This window comes from Cydia fagiglandana, chromosome 2, assembly GCF_963556715.1.
Source record: "Cydia fagiglandana chromosome 2, ilCydFagi1.1, whole genome shotgun sequence".
Taxonomy (NCBI): Eukaryota; Metazoa; Arthropoda; class Insecta; order Lepidoptera; family Tortricidae; genus Cydia; species Cydia fagiglandana.
Window position 1 is genome coordinate 872,501 of NC_085933.1, and position 23,840 is coordinate 896,340.

General features: G+C 34.6%; 2 protein-coding genes across 2 annotated transcripts; both read left to right on the top strand.

Annotated features, from left to right (window-relative positions):
- Positions 1-7,744: 7,744 nt before the first annotated feature.
- On the top strand, positions 7,745-9,658 carry LOC134672187 (uncharacterized). Its single transcript, XM_063530089.1, has 2 exons — positions 7,745-9,375; positions 9,647-9,658. Exons 1-2 carry the CDS (start codon positions 7,783-7,785, stop codon positions 9,656-9,658), a joined length of 1,605 nt encoding a protein of 534 aa, XP_063386159.1. The 5' UTR covers positions 7,745-7,782.
- Positions 9,659-20,753: 11,095 nt separating this feature from the next.
- LOC134673693 (uncharacterized) lies at positions 20,754-23,002 on the top strand. The gene has a single exon (XM_063531701.1). It carries the CDS (start codon positions 21,097-21,099, stop codon positions 22,945-22,947), a length of 1,851 nt encoding a protein of 616 aa, XP_063387771.1. The 5' UTR covers positions 20,754-21,096; the 3' UTR covers positions 22,948-23,002.
- The last annotated feature ends 838 nt before the right edge of the window (positions 23,003-23,840 follow it).

The following is a 23,840-nucleotide window of genomic DNA, read 5'->3' on the forward strand; positions in this document are numbered from 1 at the left end:
AAGGGCTTTTTTCTGTGAAAATATATACGTAAGAACGTTGGTTTTGTAAAATATTTCTATGATATTTATATTTCTTGCACCATTTTTGAGAAAAGCACTATATATGACTCGGCTGGAAGGCTACTTGCTGGCTTCGGATTCAATTAAACGGACTCCCAAGGTCGTCCGTTTAAAACGAATCCTCAGCCTGCAAGTAGCTACTTCCGAGCCTCGACAATAATGTACTATTTAAGAACATAGTAGCAGGCGTGTCTACTTAAAAAAATTTACTCTACTGTTTATTACGTCGATTTATTTGATACCTATCTGATGTGTCTTAAAGAAAAATAATGAATTGCTTCCTCCACAAAGACTCCATTTTCAGAGACATGGCGACCGGAAGCGCTCGCCAACGGAACCGGAAGTAGCCCCCATTAGCTCCCCGATGGAGCGGTATTAACGGTTTCTTTTCTATTAGCATTAGCACTATATCCGGGCAGGAATCATCTGTTTTTAAGGTCCCGAGTAGCCCCCCTCAGTTTCCTATAGTGTTCGTTCGTCTATCTAAGGGCCCACCACGGGGTTAACAGGTTAAACATGGAGTTACCATGGCTACCAGTAGATTTTGACACTGCGTTAACGGTTTAACCGGTTAACCCCGGGTTAGTGGGGCTAGTTGCGTGATCAGTGATCAGTCAGTCAAATTCTAACAAACTAATGATAGTGATGATCATCGTTTGTCTTCATATTTCAGTTTTCTTACATTAAGGTTTGTTAGTATAAGACAAAATTCAACAGAGATGTAAGAGTTTGCAAAATTTTGTAATTAAAATTTGTTTGCTATAATCAGAACTTATTTATTGCGAACAGTTCATCCCTAACAAAACATACATTTGTTCGGGTGGTTTCATTTCTGAAAGGTTTACTTTTACACTTTATTATTAAAACATAACAATACCTAAAGTGTCTGACAAATTAATAGTGTGTTGCGTAGGTCAATTAGAACATCTGAAATAAATAAATAAATAAGTATTGTTTGAATAAGTACTTTATATTTCCTAAAACCGTCTGCACGCTGACTTTCACCTCGCCCGCAGCCAAATTGTATCGATTTTCGCCGTGCGAACTCACACCTGCGAGGCCCGGGGGGGGGGGGGGTCCAGTTTCAAAAGAGGCCTAATGGGAGCGTGGGACGCGCAGACGGAAAATTATACGAAAATGTACGTGAAAACCACTCATATTTCCTTAAATTATGTTATATTAAGTTACATTAAAAAGATGGAAACTCGTTTTATTCATGCTATGTAATGGCTCCTCTACACGATGGGCCAACGCCGGCCACTCCAAGGGACGCAGCCATGCGGTAGAATGAGATAGCATTATCACTTGCTCCCTCTAACGTATAAATGCGTCCCTTGGAGTGGCCGGCGTTGGCCCATCGTGTAGAGTAGCCATAATAACGCGCTTAGGTCGATTGTTACCTATATAAAATGTACCCAAGTATGAGTTCCAAGAGTTTAGATTGGTCTATCTAAGATAATGTTTCTAAGTATTGACATATATATCTATAGACGGGCCTTACGGGCACTAAGAATGGTGCCAGTACAGAGGTGTCACTCACGAATTAGAGCCAATCGGATTCAAAATTTTTTGTTTGACATTGAATTGTATTGTAAGTCGCAGTACACTTGCATACATGAATTCGTCAATGATTGGCGAATCAATATCATTTTTTTAAGTCCAAATGCCACTCCTAGTGTAAACATGCCTTTAGGGTAGGTCGGTCAACCGTGGTTGTTTGACAAGTGTGGTAATCCCCAGCTTTGCTGCGCGCAACCAACTCGGTCATGTTTGAGGGGTAGGGGGCAAGGGGTTACATTACAACAGTGTGGTGTAAAATAAATCTTCAGAGCAGAGTAGGATAAGTAGGAACTTAGAGCCGTGAACATCTCTCTCCATCGCTCGAATATAGGTACGAGCTATAGAGAAAGATAATAACGAAGTTTCGATTTTCGACAGTCGCAGTAGGTCCTCTTTACCTTATAAAATGTGGACCCGTCAGACTCATCTCGAATAGAATAAAAACTAGACTACTTTTTGCTATTGGCCTTGAATTTTGGGAACATTAAAGACAAAGGAATATATACCGACGTAAGTATTCTAAGGCACTTAGCATTTAGTTATGTGACTGTCTTCGAGTGCTGCCACAGAATAAATATAGTACTACCGTACAGAAAGGACACTTCCTACAAAACCGAAGTTTGACAGCGATTCAGGGACGAATTATGCTATCCCTTTCTAATGTATGGCACTATCCCTTTCCCCAGCAAACATTTTTGGTCGATATTCCGAAAAAGGCACCTATTTTTGGTCGCACAATTTAGGGGACCAAAATGAGGCACGTCGAATCGACGTCGTGGGCACGTCGAGTCGACATAAATGGGGAAAAAACGCACGTGCCGGCGACGTATTTATTGACGGTAAATTAGTGATTACAACCATTAGGTCAACACTAGGTCATGTTTCCGACGTGGATTCGACGTCGCCACGACGTGCCGCGTAGTTAAAATGTACTAATTTGGTAATCTTTACCACCTTTAGACGTGATGGCGACATATTTTTATCCATATAATTACTCTGCGAGGCAATATTTAGATGAGACGCGATGAAGAGAAAAAGAGACACAAACATTACGCTTATATATTCTATTCACTCAGAAACAAAATGTCTAACAAGAAAACAACTTTAAGTTGTGGAATGATAATGGCGGCCACTAAGTCATGTAAAATAATTTAGGCCGATTACGCTGATGAAGAAAGATGAAATCTAGTGCACAGAAAATTTTTTCGTGCAGTATGTTAGGTTTACATAGAAAACTATCAATGGGCTTTTGAAATATTTAAGTTTTCAACATTTTATAAAATCAAAATGCATATAGTTGCTTGTAATTGAGTGTTGTAATTGAATATTTGTGTGTGTGAGTGTATTGACTTGATCAAAAATATTGTTTTATTTTGAATATTAGCACAATGAAGTACCGTGCGATGGCACCATTCAAGATATAACAACTTAAATTATGCAATTTCATATTTAGCATCTCGTTATAATGAAATAAAATGGCGGCACAACCTTATGGTATTGATAGTACTTTACAAGTGATTTTAACTATATGATCGCAATTTGGTATCTATTTTAAGTAACATTTACCTAAAATTAGTAGCTAAATCGACATAAAATCGACGACCTAAAGGTCTCCGTATAAGAAATAATTACGTCGCAAATACACCTAAAATGTCTTATTAGTACATTTGACCTATTGGTCAGACTTTGCAGTTAATTTTACCTAATATTTCGACTTATTTTGAACCATTAAGTCCCTGACTTCATGGTCCCCGTATAAGAAATAATTACGTCGCATATACACCTAAAATGCCTTATTAGTACATTTGACCTATTGGTCAGGGTCGAAGTTAATTTTACCTAATATTTCGACAGATTTTCAACCATTAAGTCCCTGACTTCATGGTCTCCGTATAAGAAATAATTACGTCGCATATACACCTAATAGGCCTTATTAGTATATTTGACCTATTGGTTAGGGTACGAAGTAAATTTTACCTAGTAATTCGACTTATTTTCAACCATTAAGTCCGTGACTTCATAGTCCCCGTATAAGTAATAATTACGTCGCAAATACACCTAAAATACCTTATTAGTAGATTTGACCTATTGGTCAGGGTTTAAGGTTAATTTTACCTAATATTTCGCCTTATTTTCAACCCCTAAGTCCCTGACTTCATGGTGTATTTATGAAGTGAAATTTACGTTTTATTATCCCTATATTTTGACTTGGAAGTAAAAGCGTACAATACGTAAAATAATTGGTGACTTAGGACGTAATTTTCACTTAAATTGGTAAAATCTTCTTCGAGCCTAGGAAAAAATACTTAAAATGTTTGCTGGGTCGGCTATTTAAGGTTGTCAAAATTCAAGTCTTTATCTTATCTGTGGTCGTGCACGCAAAAGGACGCCAAGTGGTGCCAACCCTAATAAATCCTGAGCCGAATGTAGCCGAGTTTGCCCGAAAGAAGGACTGTCTCCCCACAGGTTCTGCATCAAAACCACTTATATAAAGTTCTGTGTTTTGAAAAATAATCTATTTTCAATTAATTAATTCAAAAATGGAGTGACGACCATGACACATTTTGCAAAGAGTCGCGGGAGTGTGCATCGGATAGGACCAAATGGGGCGAAAGAGGGGAGGCCTTTGCCCAGCAGTGGGACACTCCTACAGGCTAATAATAAATATAATGCAACTGTACACATTTAATAAGTCACGCTCTACAAGTTACAAATGAATGTAAACGTAGTCTCATCAATCGTTAAAGAGTAATGTCACTGACGTATTACTTAATTAAGGGGTGTCGCGGGGAGGAATAGCGATCGGCGACAAATCGAATTGCTTACGGTGCGAAAGTGACCGATGGGAGGGACGCGGGAATTGTAGCCATATACGGGACGATGTAAGATGAGTAAAAAATGTTACGGTAATTTTTTGGCGTTATTCAATAGACGCGCTATTACACGCATCAATCTGCTAATTTAGTTTGAGGCTAGGGCGATATAGGTAAACCTTTATTTATTGCAAAGAAAATATGAGTTCTGTACCTATTGACCGAGCAGAGAGGGGGGATATATCGTGACTACTTTGAAAAAACTCATATCGTGTTATGTCAATAAAAATAAAAATGAGGTACCAACTATGGATGGTATGTATATAGAGTTACTGCGTTTTAACTTTGAGTAGCAGTGCGAGATATGAGATTTTTTCAAGGTATTATGTATTGTAGTGAAGATACATAAGTTAAAGAACTTAGTGCTAGTTTTATTTGAATAAGATTGCCCTATTTTTATATTTACTTCAATGATTGGACTGTTTCTTTGCTTCCACACCCCGCAATACAATGCCCCCCGTAATAAAGCCATTTGTCGATGCATGCATCAATTAGGGGGCGTCACACGGAAAAAGATGTATAGCGAGATGAACCAGGGACGAATCTCGGACGACAGTGACCGATCGCAGGGATATTGTAATGGCTAAGGCATATTATACTGTACCTATTTTATCGTAGGAACAGGCCAGGTACGCATCAACAGGTAATTAAAAACATGAAACTGTCAGCGCTTGGTGACAGAGGTCATCAGAAAATTTCAAGACGGACACGACCTTCAGCAATGAAGAAAACGACTAGAGAGAGATCTTAAACATATCGTTATCGTATCTTGGTGATGTCTAAAAGATATCTAATAGATGTTTATTTCAAAATCCGAATCGGGCCCTCAGTCATTCCAAGTGAACGAACTTCCTTGACGAATCAACTTGATTTTATTTTGTTTTTCAATACATTTTGATAAGTATTTTGTTTGTTATAGGATGGGGCGAGTCGCTGCTGTCTCTGCCGAAGCGATGGCTCAGCCAGCAGGGAGACGAGGACGAATACGAAGTAAGGAGCGGAAGCTAAAAATATAGAACACTGAAAACAACCATACGGGCTATGTGTCTCGCGCATCTCATCATTTTTAGGGTTCCGTAGCCAAATGGCAAAAAACAGAACCCTTATAACTCTACCTACGAATCTATATTCGTCATGTCTGTCTGTCCGTCCGTATGTCACAGCCACTTTTTTCCGAAACTATAAGAGCTATACTGTTGAAACTTGGTAAATAGATATATTCTGTGAACCGCATTAAGATTTTCACACAAAAATAAAAAAAACAATAAATTAAAATAGAACTGAAACTTATTTTTTTTTTCATCATACCCATACGTGTGGGGTATCTATATGGATAGGTCTTTAAAAATGATATTGAGGTTTCTAATATATTTCTTTCTAAACTGCATAGTTTGCGCGAGAGACACTTGGTAAAATGTGTCCCCCCCCCCACCTGTAACTTCTAAAGAGAATGCATGATATAACTCAAAAAAAAAATGATGTACATTACCATGCTAACTTCCACCGAAAATTGGTTTGAACGAGTTCTAGTAAGTAGTTTTTTTTAATCGTCGTAAATCGTAAACCGCATTTTTATTATGGTACTTGCTGTTATGGGACCCTTCATGGGCGAGTCTCGCACTTGGCCGCTTTTTTGCTTAATTCTTTTAAAGGATATTTTGTGCCTGTTAGAGCGCTTAAACAAGTCTAAGTCCAGTTGTTTACTAGACTCTGCCTTAAGGAGTTTAAGGTCTAATACACAACGTTCGATAACTCATAAACACTAGTAAAATCAATAATATAAGACCAAGTTTATAAACAATTGGAATACCAAGACATTAAGTATACCTTTTCCAACGGGTAAATGTAGCTCTATTTCTAAAGAGAACAGTTTCTAGGAATACTATTTCAAACGTAATGACTTAGCCATTATGGTAAAGGGCATTCAGAAATCCTGGGTTTCTACAATTACCTACTTATTTCAAATTGATAGGCAAATAATTTTTTCAGTGAATCCAGTGGGTCATTAGTTCAGAAAGTTACACGATTTAAAATCCTAAAATTTTATTTTAAGTAGGTAATTTTATTCAATAGACCTATACTATTATAGCATGAAGATTATAGCATTATTATATAGGGCACTATTTTCTGTGTACCTAATCACTACACCGTATAGTTACCGTATAAAAAAAGTCCCCCGCCTCTGTCTGTCTGTATGTTCGCGATAAACTCAAAAACTACTGATCGGATTTTCATGCGACTTTCACTTATCAATAGAATGTTTCCTGTGAAAAGTTTAGGTGTATAATGTGCTAAGATTTTGTGTAACCCGTGCGAAGCCGGGGCGGGTGGGTCACTAGCTAAGACATAATTCCCTACAAACAAGCAAAATTACTGCCCGATTTAGGCCTTCTTGTCTTACTTATTCGCTTCCACGGAGTTCAAAATCTAAACTGTTTCCAGAATGTGCAGCTCCCGAAGCTGCCCGTCCCAGATCTCCAGGCGACCCTGGAGACGTATGTGGACATGGCTGCGGCCGTGGTCTCCAGCCAGTCGCAGCTGGAGCACACCAGGGCCCTGGCTAAGGCCTTCCTTGAGGACCCGGGGCCGAAGCTGCAGGCGGCGCTGCTCGCCAGGCGGGTGGAGGTGGATAATTGGGTAAGCAACAATTGAATTGATTCATAAATTTGCAGCTTGCACTTACTATACCAGAATGTATAGCTTCCTAAGCTGCTTGTTCTAGATTCCCAAGTCTGAAGACAAGACTACGTGGACGTTTCTGCTTACCAGCACCAGAAAATAATACAGTGAAAGTGTTTCATCGATACAATAGCTGAAATACCTACTGAAAGTTCAGCTGTTCGAAAGACAATTTCCTTGAAATTTGAAAGGTTGTCTGGAAAAGATCGCTGTTTGGCGATAAGACCGCCTGTTGTTACCTAGTCGTAAGATTGTGATTTACTTTCTGTGTATGTGTATTTTTTAACTTTATGATGCACAATAAAGAATATTTACTTACTTATGTCTTGTAAAAACCAGACCAAATAAAACTAAAAATAAATTAGTTGTATTTGTGGACTCTGAATGTTTTATCTTTCTTAATGCTGTTTTTCACTACCGTTATATTTAGGAGTGAAAAGGATAAGGTTAATTAAGTCACAGCACAGTAATACATGTTTGCAGACCGAGTGCCCTTATCAGTTAAGCGTGTTTCCTTTCCGTAATGTTACCCAAAACAACTCGTCAACGGTATTGTTCGGCCGGCACCACGATAACATGCCCTCACGCAAGAACGAACCTTTAACCTAAAATGTTCAAGTATTTGTTCATTTTCATCTCTTCGGTAGTAGTCGAAAACTGTGCCTTTCTGACTACTGACACGGCTGTAGGACTGACGGCAAAGAACCCCGTGTTGATGAGGCTTCTGCAAACAGTGGACGCTGCGACCACTGACGATCGGCTGTTGGATGTCTCTCTACAACTACTCAAAAGCTTGTGTGTTTGTATGCGTGAAACTTTAAAAGCAAAGCAACTTGAAAGTGCATCGTTCAGTGGTGGTACCAACTCGCTGCAAGTCGAAGATAACAACAAAGATTCGAGCAAGAAGGTACTGGATATTTATCAGAATATTTATAAAAAAACTTGTTATGATTTAAAAAATGAAGTGGCATCGAAGGTTAATAAAAGCGCTAATATATCCTCAGATGAAGAAAAGGAATTTGTGCTGAAAAGTGACTGTGGAAGAATACATATTCAAGCTAATAAAAATATTCTTCAGCAAGAGGTCAGAACTGATACCAATGAAGCAAGACTTGAAGACATTTTATACCAAACTTTTATAAAGACTCGTAGTTACCATAGATTCCGTACGAGGAAATACAGTTTGTATAAACATACACAAAAACTGGCGCGCGTCCCTGACAAGCATAATATTATAGTAATACTTACCTTCTATCCAGTAAATGATAGAGGCCTCTTAATATCCAACTATACCAAACTTACCGATGAACTTAACAGTACCTTACACACACATTCGCCAATAGACATAGACATTATTGATGCTAGATTTGGTCAAAAAGAAAATGTCAGTGAAGAAAGCCTAACACCAAAAGATGCCCCGGACTGTGCCTTAAAATCTATCTACACTTTTTTACTACAAAGTGAACGAAATAATAAGACAAAAGTTTTTAAATTAATGCATCGACATAATACAATTAAAGTTTATATTGATGTAACTTCTGAACCTTATCATTCTGATTACACTAAAATGTGTTGCAGTAACAAAACGGATGAACCAGTGTGTCAAATAAACTTTCCAAATGAAAGTTTTGACTCAAAAATAACCACAAGCTCTTATACTACAGAAAATTCTAGAAATTTAAAAGAAACAATATTAAAAATCAAGTCTCTAGTGAAATTGTACGATAAAAGATTGAAGAAGAAAAAGCTCAAACGATCGACTACACTAAAAACAGTTATGAAACGAAATAAGTTAAAAAGTGATTTAATTACCGAGGGTGTATACAGTATTTCAAATCCTTTAATAAATATGCCTGAATCTAAACACTTGCTGAACTATACGAATTCAAAGGAAATATGGATGAACCGTATATTGGATGATGAACCCAGTCATGAAAAGGACGACAAATGGATAACTGTCAAGAAACAAATAACATCACCTGAACAAGAAGTTACAGTTTCACCAAATAGTTTTCCTAAAAAGCATGACACAACCGTGCCAAGCCGTGTCGTCAACAATGAAACAAATAGTGTAGTCACTAAATTTAAGAACCATTTGTTTTATCCTACTGAAAGTTATGAACCAATTACGCCAACTGAGTTTTTCAACATTCATAAAAAGGTACATATTAGAACTATTGATTCTCCAAATACTAAGTTACAGGTAACACAACCACCAGATATAAGTTATCCACAAATTGATAGAATAACAAGACGAAAATTAACCTATTGGGATCGAACTAACAATCCACTTTCGACATCACCAACGACTGAAAAACTATCTGCCCTTGACTCCAACACCATAACAAGCCCCCTTCCGACTGATTATAGAGATGTGTCTACGGTATCTAATTTTCCAATAGAACATACTTTAGAAATCGTAGTTACAGCAAATAACAAACAAAAAAAGATTTCACTACATGATTTATTTGCAGAACAGGCTGTAAACGTGATAACCCAAAATCTCGCGACAGCAGGTGAGCTAACAAGTAACAATAATGACAAACTCGCAAAAACATTTCTAGAACCAAATTCTATGCCTACTCTTTTCAGTATCTGTATATCATTGACCAAAAAAATGCACTCTACAGAACATACAGATCATCAATTTACTCCAACCAAAATAACTAATATATCAACATCTACTTTAAGTAAAGATAATAGTTATTTTACAGTAAAATATACTAACCATTTTACAGAATCTTTGGAAAACATTTCGGATACCGCTAATTCCGAAATGTTTTCCAAAGAAAACAACACAACTGCATCATCAATACCCACAATTTTATTAGAAACAGAACCACAAAGAAATAAAGCAATTGAACTAGTAAGTAATGAGTCGATAAAAGAAGATTTAGAAGTGCTAAATAGAAATCCGCCATTCAATATTACAGAATTTTTAGTTACATTGGAGCCAGAAAGTTATTTACCTACCACCAATGTACATTCTACGGTTAGCAATGACACTAATAAAGTCACTAACCTAACTCAATCATATGGCACAATTTTATATAATAAACATAACGACACGATTGATGGTTCCCGCGTTACGAATGATTATACTGCAGGCTTAGGAACTTTTAACAATTTAAAAGAAAACGTCGTAAATACCCCCTCAGAAATAGAAAACCACCTTTTTTATAATAATGATATGTCTACGTTAAGTGTTAATTCTACTACTACTGCAACGTCAGACATTTCTACCAAATATATCAATCAAACTAAAATAGATCCTAACATTACCGTAACCAATCAATTAACGCTACCGGATTTTACCGAAAAAATAAATGAGTTAGAACATTATACAGAATCTACACCGTACCCAGAGATTAAAAATCATCAAAATAAAACAGATCCCAACTATACCATAAATAAACAATCAAACAAAACCCTACTAGACTATGTACGAGACCGAGATAAGTTGGAAAAAGATAACAAAACAAGTAACATCGTCAATATTGAAAGTGTTCCTAAAGACGATTTTAATTCAAAAGTGATAAAAAATATGTCGTACAAAGCAGCAAACGATGTTAATCCGATAAACAAAAACTCTCTCTTTGTAACCGTTTTGAGTGATAACAAGTATATACAAACTCAGCAGACAAAAACAACAACTGTCACACAACCTCCAACTACGCTGGAGTCAGTCGAAAAATTTAGTAATTTAAATATCAACCCAAATAAAAAACTCAACACAATAACTTATCCCGTGCAAAATATCACTCTGCCTCAGCGACTTAAAATTATTCCAGAAATAAAGGATAATAGTTCAAAAAATGGTGTTAGTACCGATAATTATACAGGAGATTTGACGAAAATTGAAAAAGAACAACCAGAGGCAAATGAGCCAACATTAGAAAAATCCCCAGAGCAACTTACAACCAATACAGACTACTTATATGTCACGGATAAATACATTGAAAATAAAATCGACTTTGATTACAACATGGAAAACACCAACACAAATATTTTAAACACTAATAAATATAATACATCAAGCTTAGAATTAGACAATGCAAAAAATCAATATGTCACTTCTTTCAAAGTAAAGCCAAACGAAAACTATACTTTGAAACCTGCACTTTCTAATGAAAATAACGAAATAAACATTTTTAAGTATTCAAATAATACATCTACTATGGTTACACTTACTGACCAGATCCAGCAGATTGGAAGTAAAGCTGAAACGTATATTGATTCAACTGCCACAGGCCACGTGTACGAAGAGATGAAAAATATGAATTCTGACTATAATCCTACCGTGTCGCCAATGTATCCAAGAATGACAGAATCAAAGGACACAAAATTGTATTTCCAGGGCGATAATAATACTGAAAATTCTAAAAGTCAACCTTATTCAATTACTGATACTAATTTTCAAACAAGTAAATATGTCACGAAAGATAAAACTGTTCAAAAAATATTAAATTTTGTAACAGAGTCTAACATGCGGGACCATGGAATAAAATTAAACTACACTTTATCAAGCACAGAAAAAACTAAACACTCTACTAACATCCTACAAAAAACTACATCACCGGATAGGATGTATTCAGTGGATCAAACAAAAGATGAAGTAATGAATAAAAAACAAATGCCGTCTACTATTTATTTATTTATGCCTACGCCTATGAATATTACACAAGGGTTGGCCTTGACTTCTCCAGAATATGCGAATATAATCGGCGTGCCATCAGAACAAGTTTTAAATATAATTCAATCTGATGTTGATGAATTCTATACTATTACTAACCACAATAATTATGCAAAAGAAATATTCCACAGTACAAAACCATATTCAAATACTGAAAATAAAACATTTAGAGCTGACAATTTATTTGATAAATATTTTGCCAACCATACAAGTAATAATAACGGGAAATCGATAAGTAGTGCTACACAAAGTATTTATGATTCTACAGTTCAGGGTTTTACACATTCAAGATTAAAAGATGTCAATTCAAAGTTCAATCAACCAAACCAAAATCAATCCCTAAATATTCAAATCGGAAGTAAATCCGATTCATCGAACCATACCACACTTGGCATTAATTTAAATACTGACAAGACACCGATGACCACTAAAGCTCAAGTTTTCAATAAATTTAAAATTGAGTATCTAACTGATGTGTTGGATGTAAAATATCCAATTGAAAGCCAAAATAAAGTTTCATCAGAAATGGCGCTAATCGCAGTTACATCCACATTAAATGATAATTTTAAAACAGATTTCAGTAAACAGCAATTTTACGATACAAAACCCACACTAAATCCATATACAATAAGTGAAATTGGAGAAGAAATCATACAATCAAAAGACAGTGGCTCTAGTACTGTTGAAATCAATAAAGACACGGTACCGTTAAGTATAGGAACTAAAAACTTCAATGATTCTATAACAGAGACCATAAAATATAGTGGTTCTTTTGATATTAACATTTTAGACACCACATACCCTCCTTTTAAGCTTGAAAGCTCAACCGATGATACAAATTTTCTGTTTGCTGGAAATAAAAGCTCAATAAGCGTTTCGCATAAAATTGGCCCAGACTTTGCTACATCCGCAATTGCTGATAATTTGAACACAAATTTTAGTAAAGGCACATTATATCATACAAGTTCATACACAACGGATCAATATACAAGAAATGGATTCGGAGATGAAATATTAAAATCAAAAGACATTGTCTTCAGTACTTTTGAAATTAATAAAGATACGACACCGGTATTTACAGCAACTCAAACAGTCAATGACTCTATAATAGAGGCACTAAAAGATAATGTTGCATTATCCAATGCAATGGATACAGATGTGGATACAGACTTGGATACGGATTTCACTAACGACATATTTAACGATACAAAAGCATATACAACAGATCAATATCCAAAAAGCTATATAGATGATAAAATTAATCAATCAAGCGACGTGAAATCTAATGCTGTTTTAATCAATAATGGCATACCGATAAGTGAAGCAAGTCAGAAAATAATTGCTTCCATAACAGGTGTAATAAAAACTACTAGTGCTTCTAACATTGATTCTTTGAACACAGCATATTTTGAAAGTTTAACTGAAAGTACAACTGATCAATTCCCAAGAACTAAAATCAAAGATGACATTATTCAACAAAAAAGTTTTTTCTATAGTAATTTTGATATTAATGAACATACGACACCGGTATTTAAAGAAACTCAATCAGTCCATGACTCTACAACAGAGGCGCTAAAAAATAATATTGCATTGGATACAGATGTTGCTGACTTGGATACGGATTTCACTAACGACTTATTTAATGATACAAAATCGTACACAACAGATCAATATCTAATCAGCGATATAGATGATGAAATTAATCAATCAAAAGACGTGACATCCAGTACTTATCAAAACAGTAATAGCACACCGATAAGTGAAGCAAGTCAGAAGAAAATTGCTTCTATGACAGGTGAAATAAAAACGACTAGTGCTTCAGACATCGATTTTTTAAACACAGCATATGTTGAAAGTTTAACTGAAGGTACTAACAGTCTACCGTCATCTGACGACATTGTCAAAAATAATAAAAATGCAAGCCTCATAATCGTTTCACCGAAAACAGCGCCCGTTATAGCTACTTTGTATCCCGATTTCACTAAAGACGTACTTTACGATACAAAACCAGTTACAACTGATCAATACCCAAGAACTAAAATCAAAGATGACTTTATTCAACAAAAAAGTTTTGTATTTAGTACTTTTGAAAGTAATGAAGATACGACACCGGTATTTAAAGCAACTCAATCAGTCCATGACTCTACAACAGAGGCGCTAAAAAATAATGTTGCATTGGATACAGATGCTGCTGACTTGGATATGGATTTCACTAACGACATATTTTATGATACAAAATCGTACACAACAGATCAATATCCAATAAGCAAAATAGACGATGAAATTAATCAATCAAAAGATGTGAAACCCAATCCTTTTCAAAACTATAATAGCATACCGATAAGTAAAGCAAGTCAGGAAATAATTGCTTCTTTGACAGATGCAATAAACACTACTAGTGCTTCTGACATTGATTATTTAAACACAACATATCTTGGAAGTTTAACTGAAAGTACTACAATTTTACCTTCATCTGACGACATTGTTAAAAATAATGAAAATACAAGCCTCATAATCGTTTCACCGAAAACAGCGCCTGTTATAGCTACTTTGGATCCCGATTTCACTAAAGACGTACTTTACGATACAAAACCAGTTACAACTGATCAATTCCCAAGATCTAAATTCAAAGACATTATTCAACAAAAAAGTTTTTTCTATAGTAATTTTGATATTAATGAACATACGACACCGGTATTTAAAGAAACTCAGTCAGTCCATGACTCTACAACAGAGGCGCTAAAAAATAATATTGCATTGGATACAGATGTTGCTGACTTGGATACGGATTTCACTAACGACTTATTTAATCATACAAAATCGTACACAACAGATCAATATCTAATCAGCGATATAGATAATGAAATTAATCAATCAAAAGACGTGATATCCAGTACTTATCAAAACAGTAATAGCACACCGATAAGTGAAGCAAGTCAGAAGAAAATTGCTTCCATGACAGGTGAAATAAAAACGACTAGTGCTTCAGACATGGATTTTTTAAACACAGCATATGTTGAAAGTTTAACTGAAGGTACTAACAGTCTACCGTCATCTGACGACATTGTCAAAAATAAAAAAAATGCAAGACTCGTAATTGTTTCACCGAAAACAGCGCCCGTTATAGCTACTTTGGATCCCGATTTCACAAAAGACTTACTTTACGATATAAAACCAGTTACAAGTGATCAATTCCCAAGAACTAAAATCAAAGATGACATTATTCAACAAAAAAGTTTTTTCTATAGTAATTTTGAAATTAATGAACATACGACACCGGTATTTAAAGAAACTCAATCAGTACATGACTCTACAACAGAGGCGCTAAAAAATAATGTTGCATTGGATACAGATGTTGCTGACTTGGATACGGATTTCACTAACGACTTATTTAATGATACAAAATCGTACACAACAGATCAATATCTAATCAGCGATATAGATGATGAAATAAATCAATCAAAAGACGTGACATCCAGTACTTATCAAAACAGTAACAGCACACCGATAAGTGAAGCAAGTCAGAAGAAAATTGCTTCTATGACAGGTGAAATAAAAACGACTAGTGCTTCTGACATCGATTTTTTAAAGACAGCATATCTTGAAAGTTTAACTGAAGGTACTAACAGTCTACCGTCATCTGACAACATTGTCAAAAATAAAGAAAATGCAAGCCTCATAATCGTTTCACCGAAAACAGCACCCGTTATAGCTACTTTGGATCCCGATTTCACTAAAGACGTACTTTACGATATAAAACCAGTTACAACTGATCAATACCCAAGAACTAAAATCAAAGATGACATTATTCAACAAAAAAGTTTTGTATTTAGTACTTTTGAAATTAACGAAGATACGACACCAGTATTTAAAGCAACTCAATCAGTCCATGACTCTACAACAGAGGCGCTAAAAAATAATGTTGCATTGGATACAGATGCTGCTGACTTGAATACGGATTTCACTAACGACATATTTTATGATACAAAATCGTACACAACAGATCAATATCCAATAAGCAAAATAGACGATGAAATTAATCAATCAAAAGATGTGAAACCCAATCCTTTTCAAAACTATAATAGCATACCGATAAGTAAAGCAAGTCAGAAAATAATTGCTTCTTTGACAGATGCAATAAACACTACTAGTGCTTCTGACATTGATTCTTTAAACACAACATATCTTGGAAGTTTAACTGAAAGTACTACAATTTTACCTTCATCTGACGACATTGTTAAAAATAATGAAAATACAAGCCTCATAATCGTTTCACCGAAAACAGCGCCCGTTATAGCTACTTTGGATCCCGATTTCACTAAAGACGTACTTTACGATACAAAAACAGTTACAACTGATCAATTCCCAAGAACTAAAATCAAAGACATTATTCAACAAAAAAGTTTTTTCTATAGTAATTTTGAAATTAATGAACATACGACACCGGTACTTAAAGAAACTCAAATAGCCAATGACGCTATAACAGAAGCACTAAACACTAACGTTGCATTGGATGCAGATGCTGCTGATTGGGATACGGATTACACTAACGACATATTTAATGATACAAAATCGTACACAACAGATCAATATCTAATAAGCGATATAGATGACGAAATTAATCAATCAAAAGAGGTGACATCCAGTACTTATCAAAATAATAATAGCATACCGATAAGTGAAGCAAGTCAGAAAATAATCGCTTCCATAACAGATGTAATAAAAACTACTAGTGCTTCTGACATTGCTTCTTTGAACACAGCATATCTTGAAAGTTTAACTGAAAGTACTACAATTTTACCTTCATCTGACGACGTTGTTAAAAAGAATGAAAATACAAGCCTCATAAGCGTTTCACCAAAAACAGCGCCCGTCATAGCTATATCTACTTTGGATCCTAATTTCACTAAAGACATATATTACAGTGCACAACCAGTTACAACTGATCAATACCCAAGAACTAAAATCAAAGATGACATAATTCAACAAACAAGTTTTTTCTATAGTAATTTTGAAATTAATGAACATACGACACCAGTATTTAAAGAAACTCAATCAGTCCATGACTCTACAACAGAGGCGCTAAAAAATAATGTTGCATTGGATACAGATGTTGCTTACTTGGATACGGATTTCACTAACGACATATTTAATGATACAAAATCGTACACAACAGATCAATATCTAATAAGCGATATAGATGATGAAACTAATCAATCAAAAGACGTGACATCCAGTACTTATCAAAACAGTAATAGCACACCGATAAGTGAAGCAAGTCAGAAGAAAATTGCTTCTATGACAGGTGAAATAAAAACGACTAGTGCTTCTGACATCGATTTTTTAAACAAAGCATATCTTGAAAGTTTAACTGAAGGTACTAACAGTCTACCGTCATCTGACGACATTGTCAAAAATAAAAAAAATGCAAGCCTCATAATCGTTTCACCGAAAACAGCGCCCGTTATAGCTACTTTGGATCCCGATTTCACTAAAGACGTTGCATTGGATACAGATTCTGCTGATTCGGATACAGATTACATTAACGACATATTTAATGATACAAAATCGTACACAACAGATCAATATCTAATAAGCGATATAGATGATGAAATTAATCAATCAAAAGACGTTTACTCTAGCACTAATAAAATAGATAGAACACCAACACATAAAGCAACTCAAAAAATAGATGACTCTATAACAGAGGCCATTAAACATACTTATGCTCCTGGCATCAAATCTTTCAGCACAACACAAATTAAGATTGAAAATATAACTGAAAATACCAATATTCCATTTCCAGGGGGTAACATTGCGCAAATTTCTGAAAATGAAATACAAGTTAGCATTTCACCAAAAACCGAATCAATAGTGACATCCGCATTTCATAATAATATGGAAAAGGATTTGGATAAATACATATTTTACCATACGAAACCAACGGATCAATATCCAAAAAGCAAAGTCACTGATAACATCATCCAATCAAAAGAGGTTGACTCGATTAAAAAAAATGATAGTTCTATTACAACAGGAATAAAACAGGCTAGGTCTTCAGATATTAATTTTGACACAACACACTCTCTTAGTCAGCAAGAAAGTATAACTGAGAATACTAATATTCTACTACCAGACGACAAAATTGTCCAAACACCTAGAACTGAAAGTCAAATAACCACATCGCCAGAAACTGAGCTGAAAATCACATTCGCATTCAATGATAATTTGGACACTGGCCTTAGCGGTTTATACAGTACATATCCTCAAAGTGAGTTAGAAAGCATAGCTGATGATACTAACATTCTACTTTCAGATGATAAAAATGACAAAAGTGTAAGAAATGAAAGCCTATTAAGTATCCCATCAAAAATTGCACCAATTACAAATATACCCGTATTTGCTGATAAATTGGATACAGATTTTAGTAACTACATGTTATACAATACAAAACCATATTTAGCTGATAATGACGAGAAAAATCAACCAATTAAGACTAGTAGTCAAAACAGTTATGATTCTAAAATTGACGATTATACGTTCGCTAGTGCATTAGATGTAAATCCTCAATTAAATGAAGTATTTAACGAAGTGTCAACTATCACGGTGTCAACAAAAAATAATTCGTTTTTCACACAACCTTATTTAGCTAGTCAAATTGACACGGTCACAGACGTTCCATTTACAAGTAACAGTTATACTATTCTAAATACTGATAACGAATCTCACTTGGCAAATTTTTCTAAAGAAAACAATAAGTTACTGACCCAGATATTTACTGATAAACCTGCATTCTCTCCGGCTGTCGATTTCGAAAAAAAAATTAATCTAAATAATATAACTGAAAGTCCCTTATACACAACACAAGAAAATCCATACAAAAATCATACAGACAGTATCAAAACAACAACTTTAGTTAATAATATGAATACTCGGGATTTTATTTCAAAAATTGACATAGTTTCAAGAAATTTAGATGACACTACAAGTACAAATATTGAGCTTAACATCGGAAAAGAAAATATAAAGTCATCAAGTCCAGAATACTCAGTATCAAATATGATAAACAAGATAAAGAAAATATTAAAAAAAGAACGTACATTTTCATTTTCAAGTGGTTTTGATATAACATTTTCAAAACCAGACTTAAAACAACATAATCAAAATACTATTGATCTCAATATATCAAAGGTTAATAAAGACATGACTTCAAAGAAAGCTGCTGTTCAAACTACTAAAGATTTTAAATTAGAGACTTCGTACCCTGCCAAACTAATTATACACACTTTACCTAAAAATAAAACTGATAATATGAATGATATAATTTCCGTGGACAAGATAAATAACTATAGTAGTAGTTTACTGCCAAATATGGACTCAAAAGTATTTTACATATTAAAGAATTCAGGAAACACAGTTATAAATACAACTAAACCCTCATTTATAAATACTCTTGGTAATAAAGCCCGTGTCAGTATCAGAAACGAAACATACTCCTCGAACCCTTATTTAGATCAAACAACCATTATCGGATTAATGGATGATAAATACAATGTACCTAGCAATGATACAACATTTTCATTACAAACTGAAGCTATCGATAAAACTTCAACCACCAAAACATTTTCCACAAAACCACATATAGCAACTCAAAGGAAACCTAGACATCAAACAAATACTCTTTTCACGAGTGTAACTGATGGCAATTCTATTATATATGACCTATCATCAAACAAAATACGTTCTACATCAGATTTAAATGCAGAACCACTTAAATTGCCGACTTCTTACATTCACGATATCAAACGATCACAAATCTATAATTTGCATCAAAACATATCAAACTTGCCAAAACATCTTTTGGATGAGATTAAAACACTCGATCAAAAAATAGATTCGTCAACTATCAGCCCGAATATACCTAACGGTTTGGTTATGTATAACGTTTCTTATAATTTAATGAAACCAACTAAATACGTAATAGTTAATAATAGCACTGACCATACAAAAGTTCAAGTCACATCTCGATCACATGTTTTAGTAATTCCTAATATGCTCAACACTATAGAAAGTATTGAACACAACACTAAAGCAAACAATGTATCTAGAGTAAGCTCAGATATGATAAAATCCTTGACTATGCAAGACTTACAACCATACTTAAATCAAAAGACTTCTTCTAATGCATTAATAAAGAAGGTAAATGATTCACCGATGTCGACAATATTTACGGAATTACCTACCGATACCATCGCTTTTGATTCGCTCACAGATTATCTGAAATATGTAAAAAAATATAATCTGACAAATATCGACGCACGTAAATCATTGCTCAAAGACACATTTAGGACGAAATTTCAAAGCACATTGCCATATTCTTTAAAACCACGCGAGTATTATACAGATGGTATGCAAGTTATATTTAAAATTAATGATAATCAATCAACCCTGAACCATCTAGTAAAGGTAATTCAAAACGTTGGAGATACAATAACAAAAATAAGCACAAATTTACGTCAACCCGTCCTCACAGACGATTTTTCTGATACTCAAGGATCACTTGACACAAAAGCATATACTTTCGGTTACAAACTTAATAGCACAGACAACAATGACACTTATGTAACAAATAATCAATTGATGACTAGTAACCATATCGAAGTAAATGAGCTGCCAACAATAGACGGACAAATTTCACGAAATACTACACCTTATTCACCAAGTTTAAATGAAGAAAAAACTGACTATTTGAAAATCAAAAATAAGACTCAAAATAAAATCATAACATTTCGCGAATTCAATGCTTCGCAAACAAAGTTTGCCAACGAATTTTCTACCAAAAATATGAATATTTCACCTAACATTCATACTAATATTTACAATGAATTATTGAATAAGGAAGATAATCTGAGTCATCAAATCGAGAGAGAATTCATTGACAAATTTACAATTATCTCTACGTCTACAGATTCATCGTTTCAAAGTGCACAAAATACAAAGATTCCACTTCAGAAAGCCGTATCGTATATCCCTCTAAAGGAAGATAAAAAAATACATAACACGACTCAAATAACTTTGCCATATGTCCACGTATTTTTGGCCTCAGATAAGTCTGCAGTAACTATTTCTACAGGTAGGAGCAAATCTAAAAGTCTAACTAACAATAATGGTACTAGTAAAAGCACAGCATTTACTACAACTTCTAAAACCTCTTTTGAAGATTTATTAAACATGAACAATCACAGTAATAACTTTCAATCCACCAATGATTCATCAGCAGAGCAAATTTATGCAAAATCTTTCGGTCTACATACAGGTAAACATAATATTGATCCAATAATAGCTAAAAAATATGAAAATACTACTATCTATCAAAAAAGTACAAACGCAACCGACACACACATTTATGATAAATCGACTGATATTCCCTATGATACATCAAATTATTTAGAAACTACAAGACTTACAATGTCTCCTGATAGTTCTAATTTAGAAAACAAAATCCTAAACAATGCAAGAATTTCCCAAGATCAAATAATAACCACATTCGTTGTCCCAAATACTACGACGAAAAATGAAAGTGTAAGAAGCAAAGAGATCGCAAAAAATAAAGATGTATTGAAAAATCTTGACTATAACAATTTATTCACAAAAACTATTTTTATCACGAGTAGAATTGTGAATAATTCTAGAAAGGAAAGGATACTCAAAAATATTTTTAAATCTAAATTTATATTTCACACCAATCTTTCTAAACATATAAGCTTGGTCAAATCACCAACTTATAATAGTAACGCTAGGCTTAGTCAAGACAATAGCACCGAAAATCCTTTAGTACATATTAGTAAGTATTATAACCAAACACATCCAATAAATGACATATATGTTTATAAACAAAATAATTATCACGGGACTATCCAACCTACATATTTTGAATTACTCGCAAGAAGTGGTAATGAAAATAATAATCAGTTAGCACAAAATAATAAGCCAAAACACGAAACTACTAAATCAATCGTTTACAACACATATAAAGCTTTAACTGAGGAAGAACTCACCCTGCCACCTGATGTTAGAAAAATTAAAACTACATATTCAACTATTTATACAAAACACATTAACAGTATTAAATCACTTTTAAATGTAAAAGTTAGCAAACCTCTGTCTAAACAAACCAAATTTAACTCAAAGTCTGAAGTTCCTTCAAGACTCTTAACGGATAAATATAATACGACAAAAACATATAATGATTTTGAGAACACCCTAACAAATGACACTCTTTACAATTTTACTAATAACATCACCTACCTCCATCCTATTGAAAAGCTTTCAAAACAAACACAACGGAGATCATTCAATCGTATTCATATAAAGAATAGAAAGCGCCCAATGATAATGATGAATACTGATGACTTCCTCTCTTTTCGACGACCGGTCACGACGAAAGGAAATTACTTTGGAATGGTAAAATCGGACTCCTTACCCGTGCCTAGGCTTCAGATCAAAGTTGAGCCAGTCGGGACACCGGTGCCAAAACGCGTTATATTGAGACCAAAATTCAATTCATTTGAAGATTTTAAAATGAACCCCGTAAGGCGAGTAATGCCAAAGGAAATCATAATGCCAGATGATCGCGATTTTTATAGAAGTAACTTCCAATTTCATCACAAACCTGGCCAATCATGGAGGGAGAAGATAGACGAAGTGCGGACGAAATTAAAGCCTCGACGTCGTTCAGGTGTAGAAACAGCACGAAAGATAAAGTTTGAACCTGTTATAGACGTACCGTATTACATGCCCACTCTTATGAAGCCCAATTTCCTCAGAGACAGAGTGGAATCTGTCAGGACTTATATTTACAACGAAGAACAGAACCAAGTGAATGGAAGGAGGCATTTTAAGAGTCCTCCTAGAGTTGATAAGTCAGGGGTAATAGTAGATGCTTCGGAGACGCAAGAACATATGTACTATAGTGCGGAAAGGTCCCCAGAACAGACACTATCGCCATCTCCTCAGGTCACTAGGCCAAAGAAAACGATATTCTTTTTAAGTCCAACAGTTCCGTATAATCGTTATTTTTAACTCGTTTGTAAGGCTGAAAGGAATACTGAAACGCCTAAACTAGTGCACAATATTATAGCCGATACAGCAGATGGTGTTGTATAGCATCATACGTTGACCTTATTTATTGCATAATGTAGGTAAATTACGGCTTATTTTGTTGCATTTATTTAAGCGTGTTAGTGTTCGTTTATCTATTATATTATTAAGATTATGTACCTACATGTATTTATACGTATTAATAAATTGTTGTTTTATGAAATTGTTTTATTATTCATGTAATTCTTATTGTGTATGGAAAGGGTTAAGTTAAAATACCTAAATCTGTTTCCTATGCCTACACACATATTTTTTTTGTAATTATCTGTTTCAAGGTCAAGAAAGAGCCAAAACGTTATATCAATCTAAAATTGAAAAGGTGTAAGAACATAGGTGTGTATTTCAGTAATGTAGCCGTACCACGAGTTGACATTTACGTTAGTGTCTGCATTTACGTTAACTCGATCGCATTCCTTCTCTATCGCACCAATATATCAGTACGAGAAAGATCAAAATCATGTAAAATATACTTCTTCTTCTTCTTCCAGTGCCATCTCCTACCGGAGGTCGGCTATCATGAGGGCTATACGAACTTTAGACACAGCTGCGCGGAATAATGAGCGTGTGCTCTGCTTGAACCATGTTCGGAGATTTTGGAGCCATGAGTTACGTCTTCGTCCGGATGATCTTTTCCCTTGGATCTTTCCTTGTATAATAAGTTGAAGGAGTTCATACTTCTCTAAAATATACGAGAAGCATCAATAAATACAATACTTACATAGAAACGCGCCTGCTGCTGGTAGTGTTGGTGCTGCTACATTTGCCTCTTATGTATTTATGATAAGGATCCTGGCCGAATTTTGAGTCATATTTAA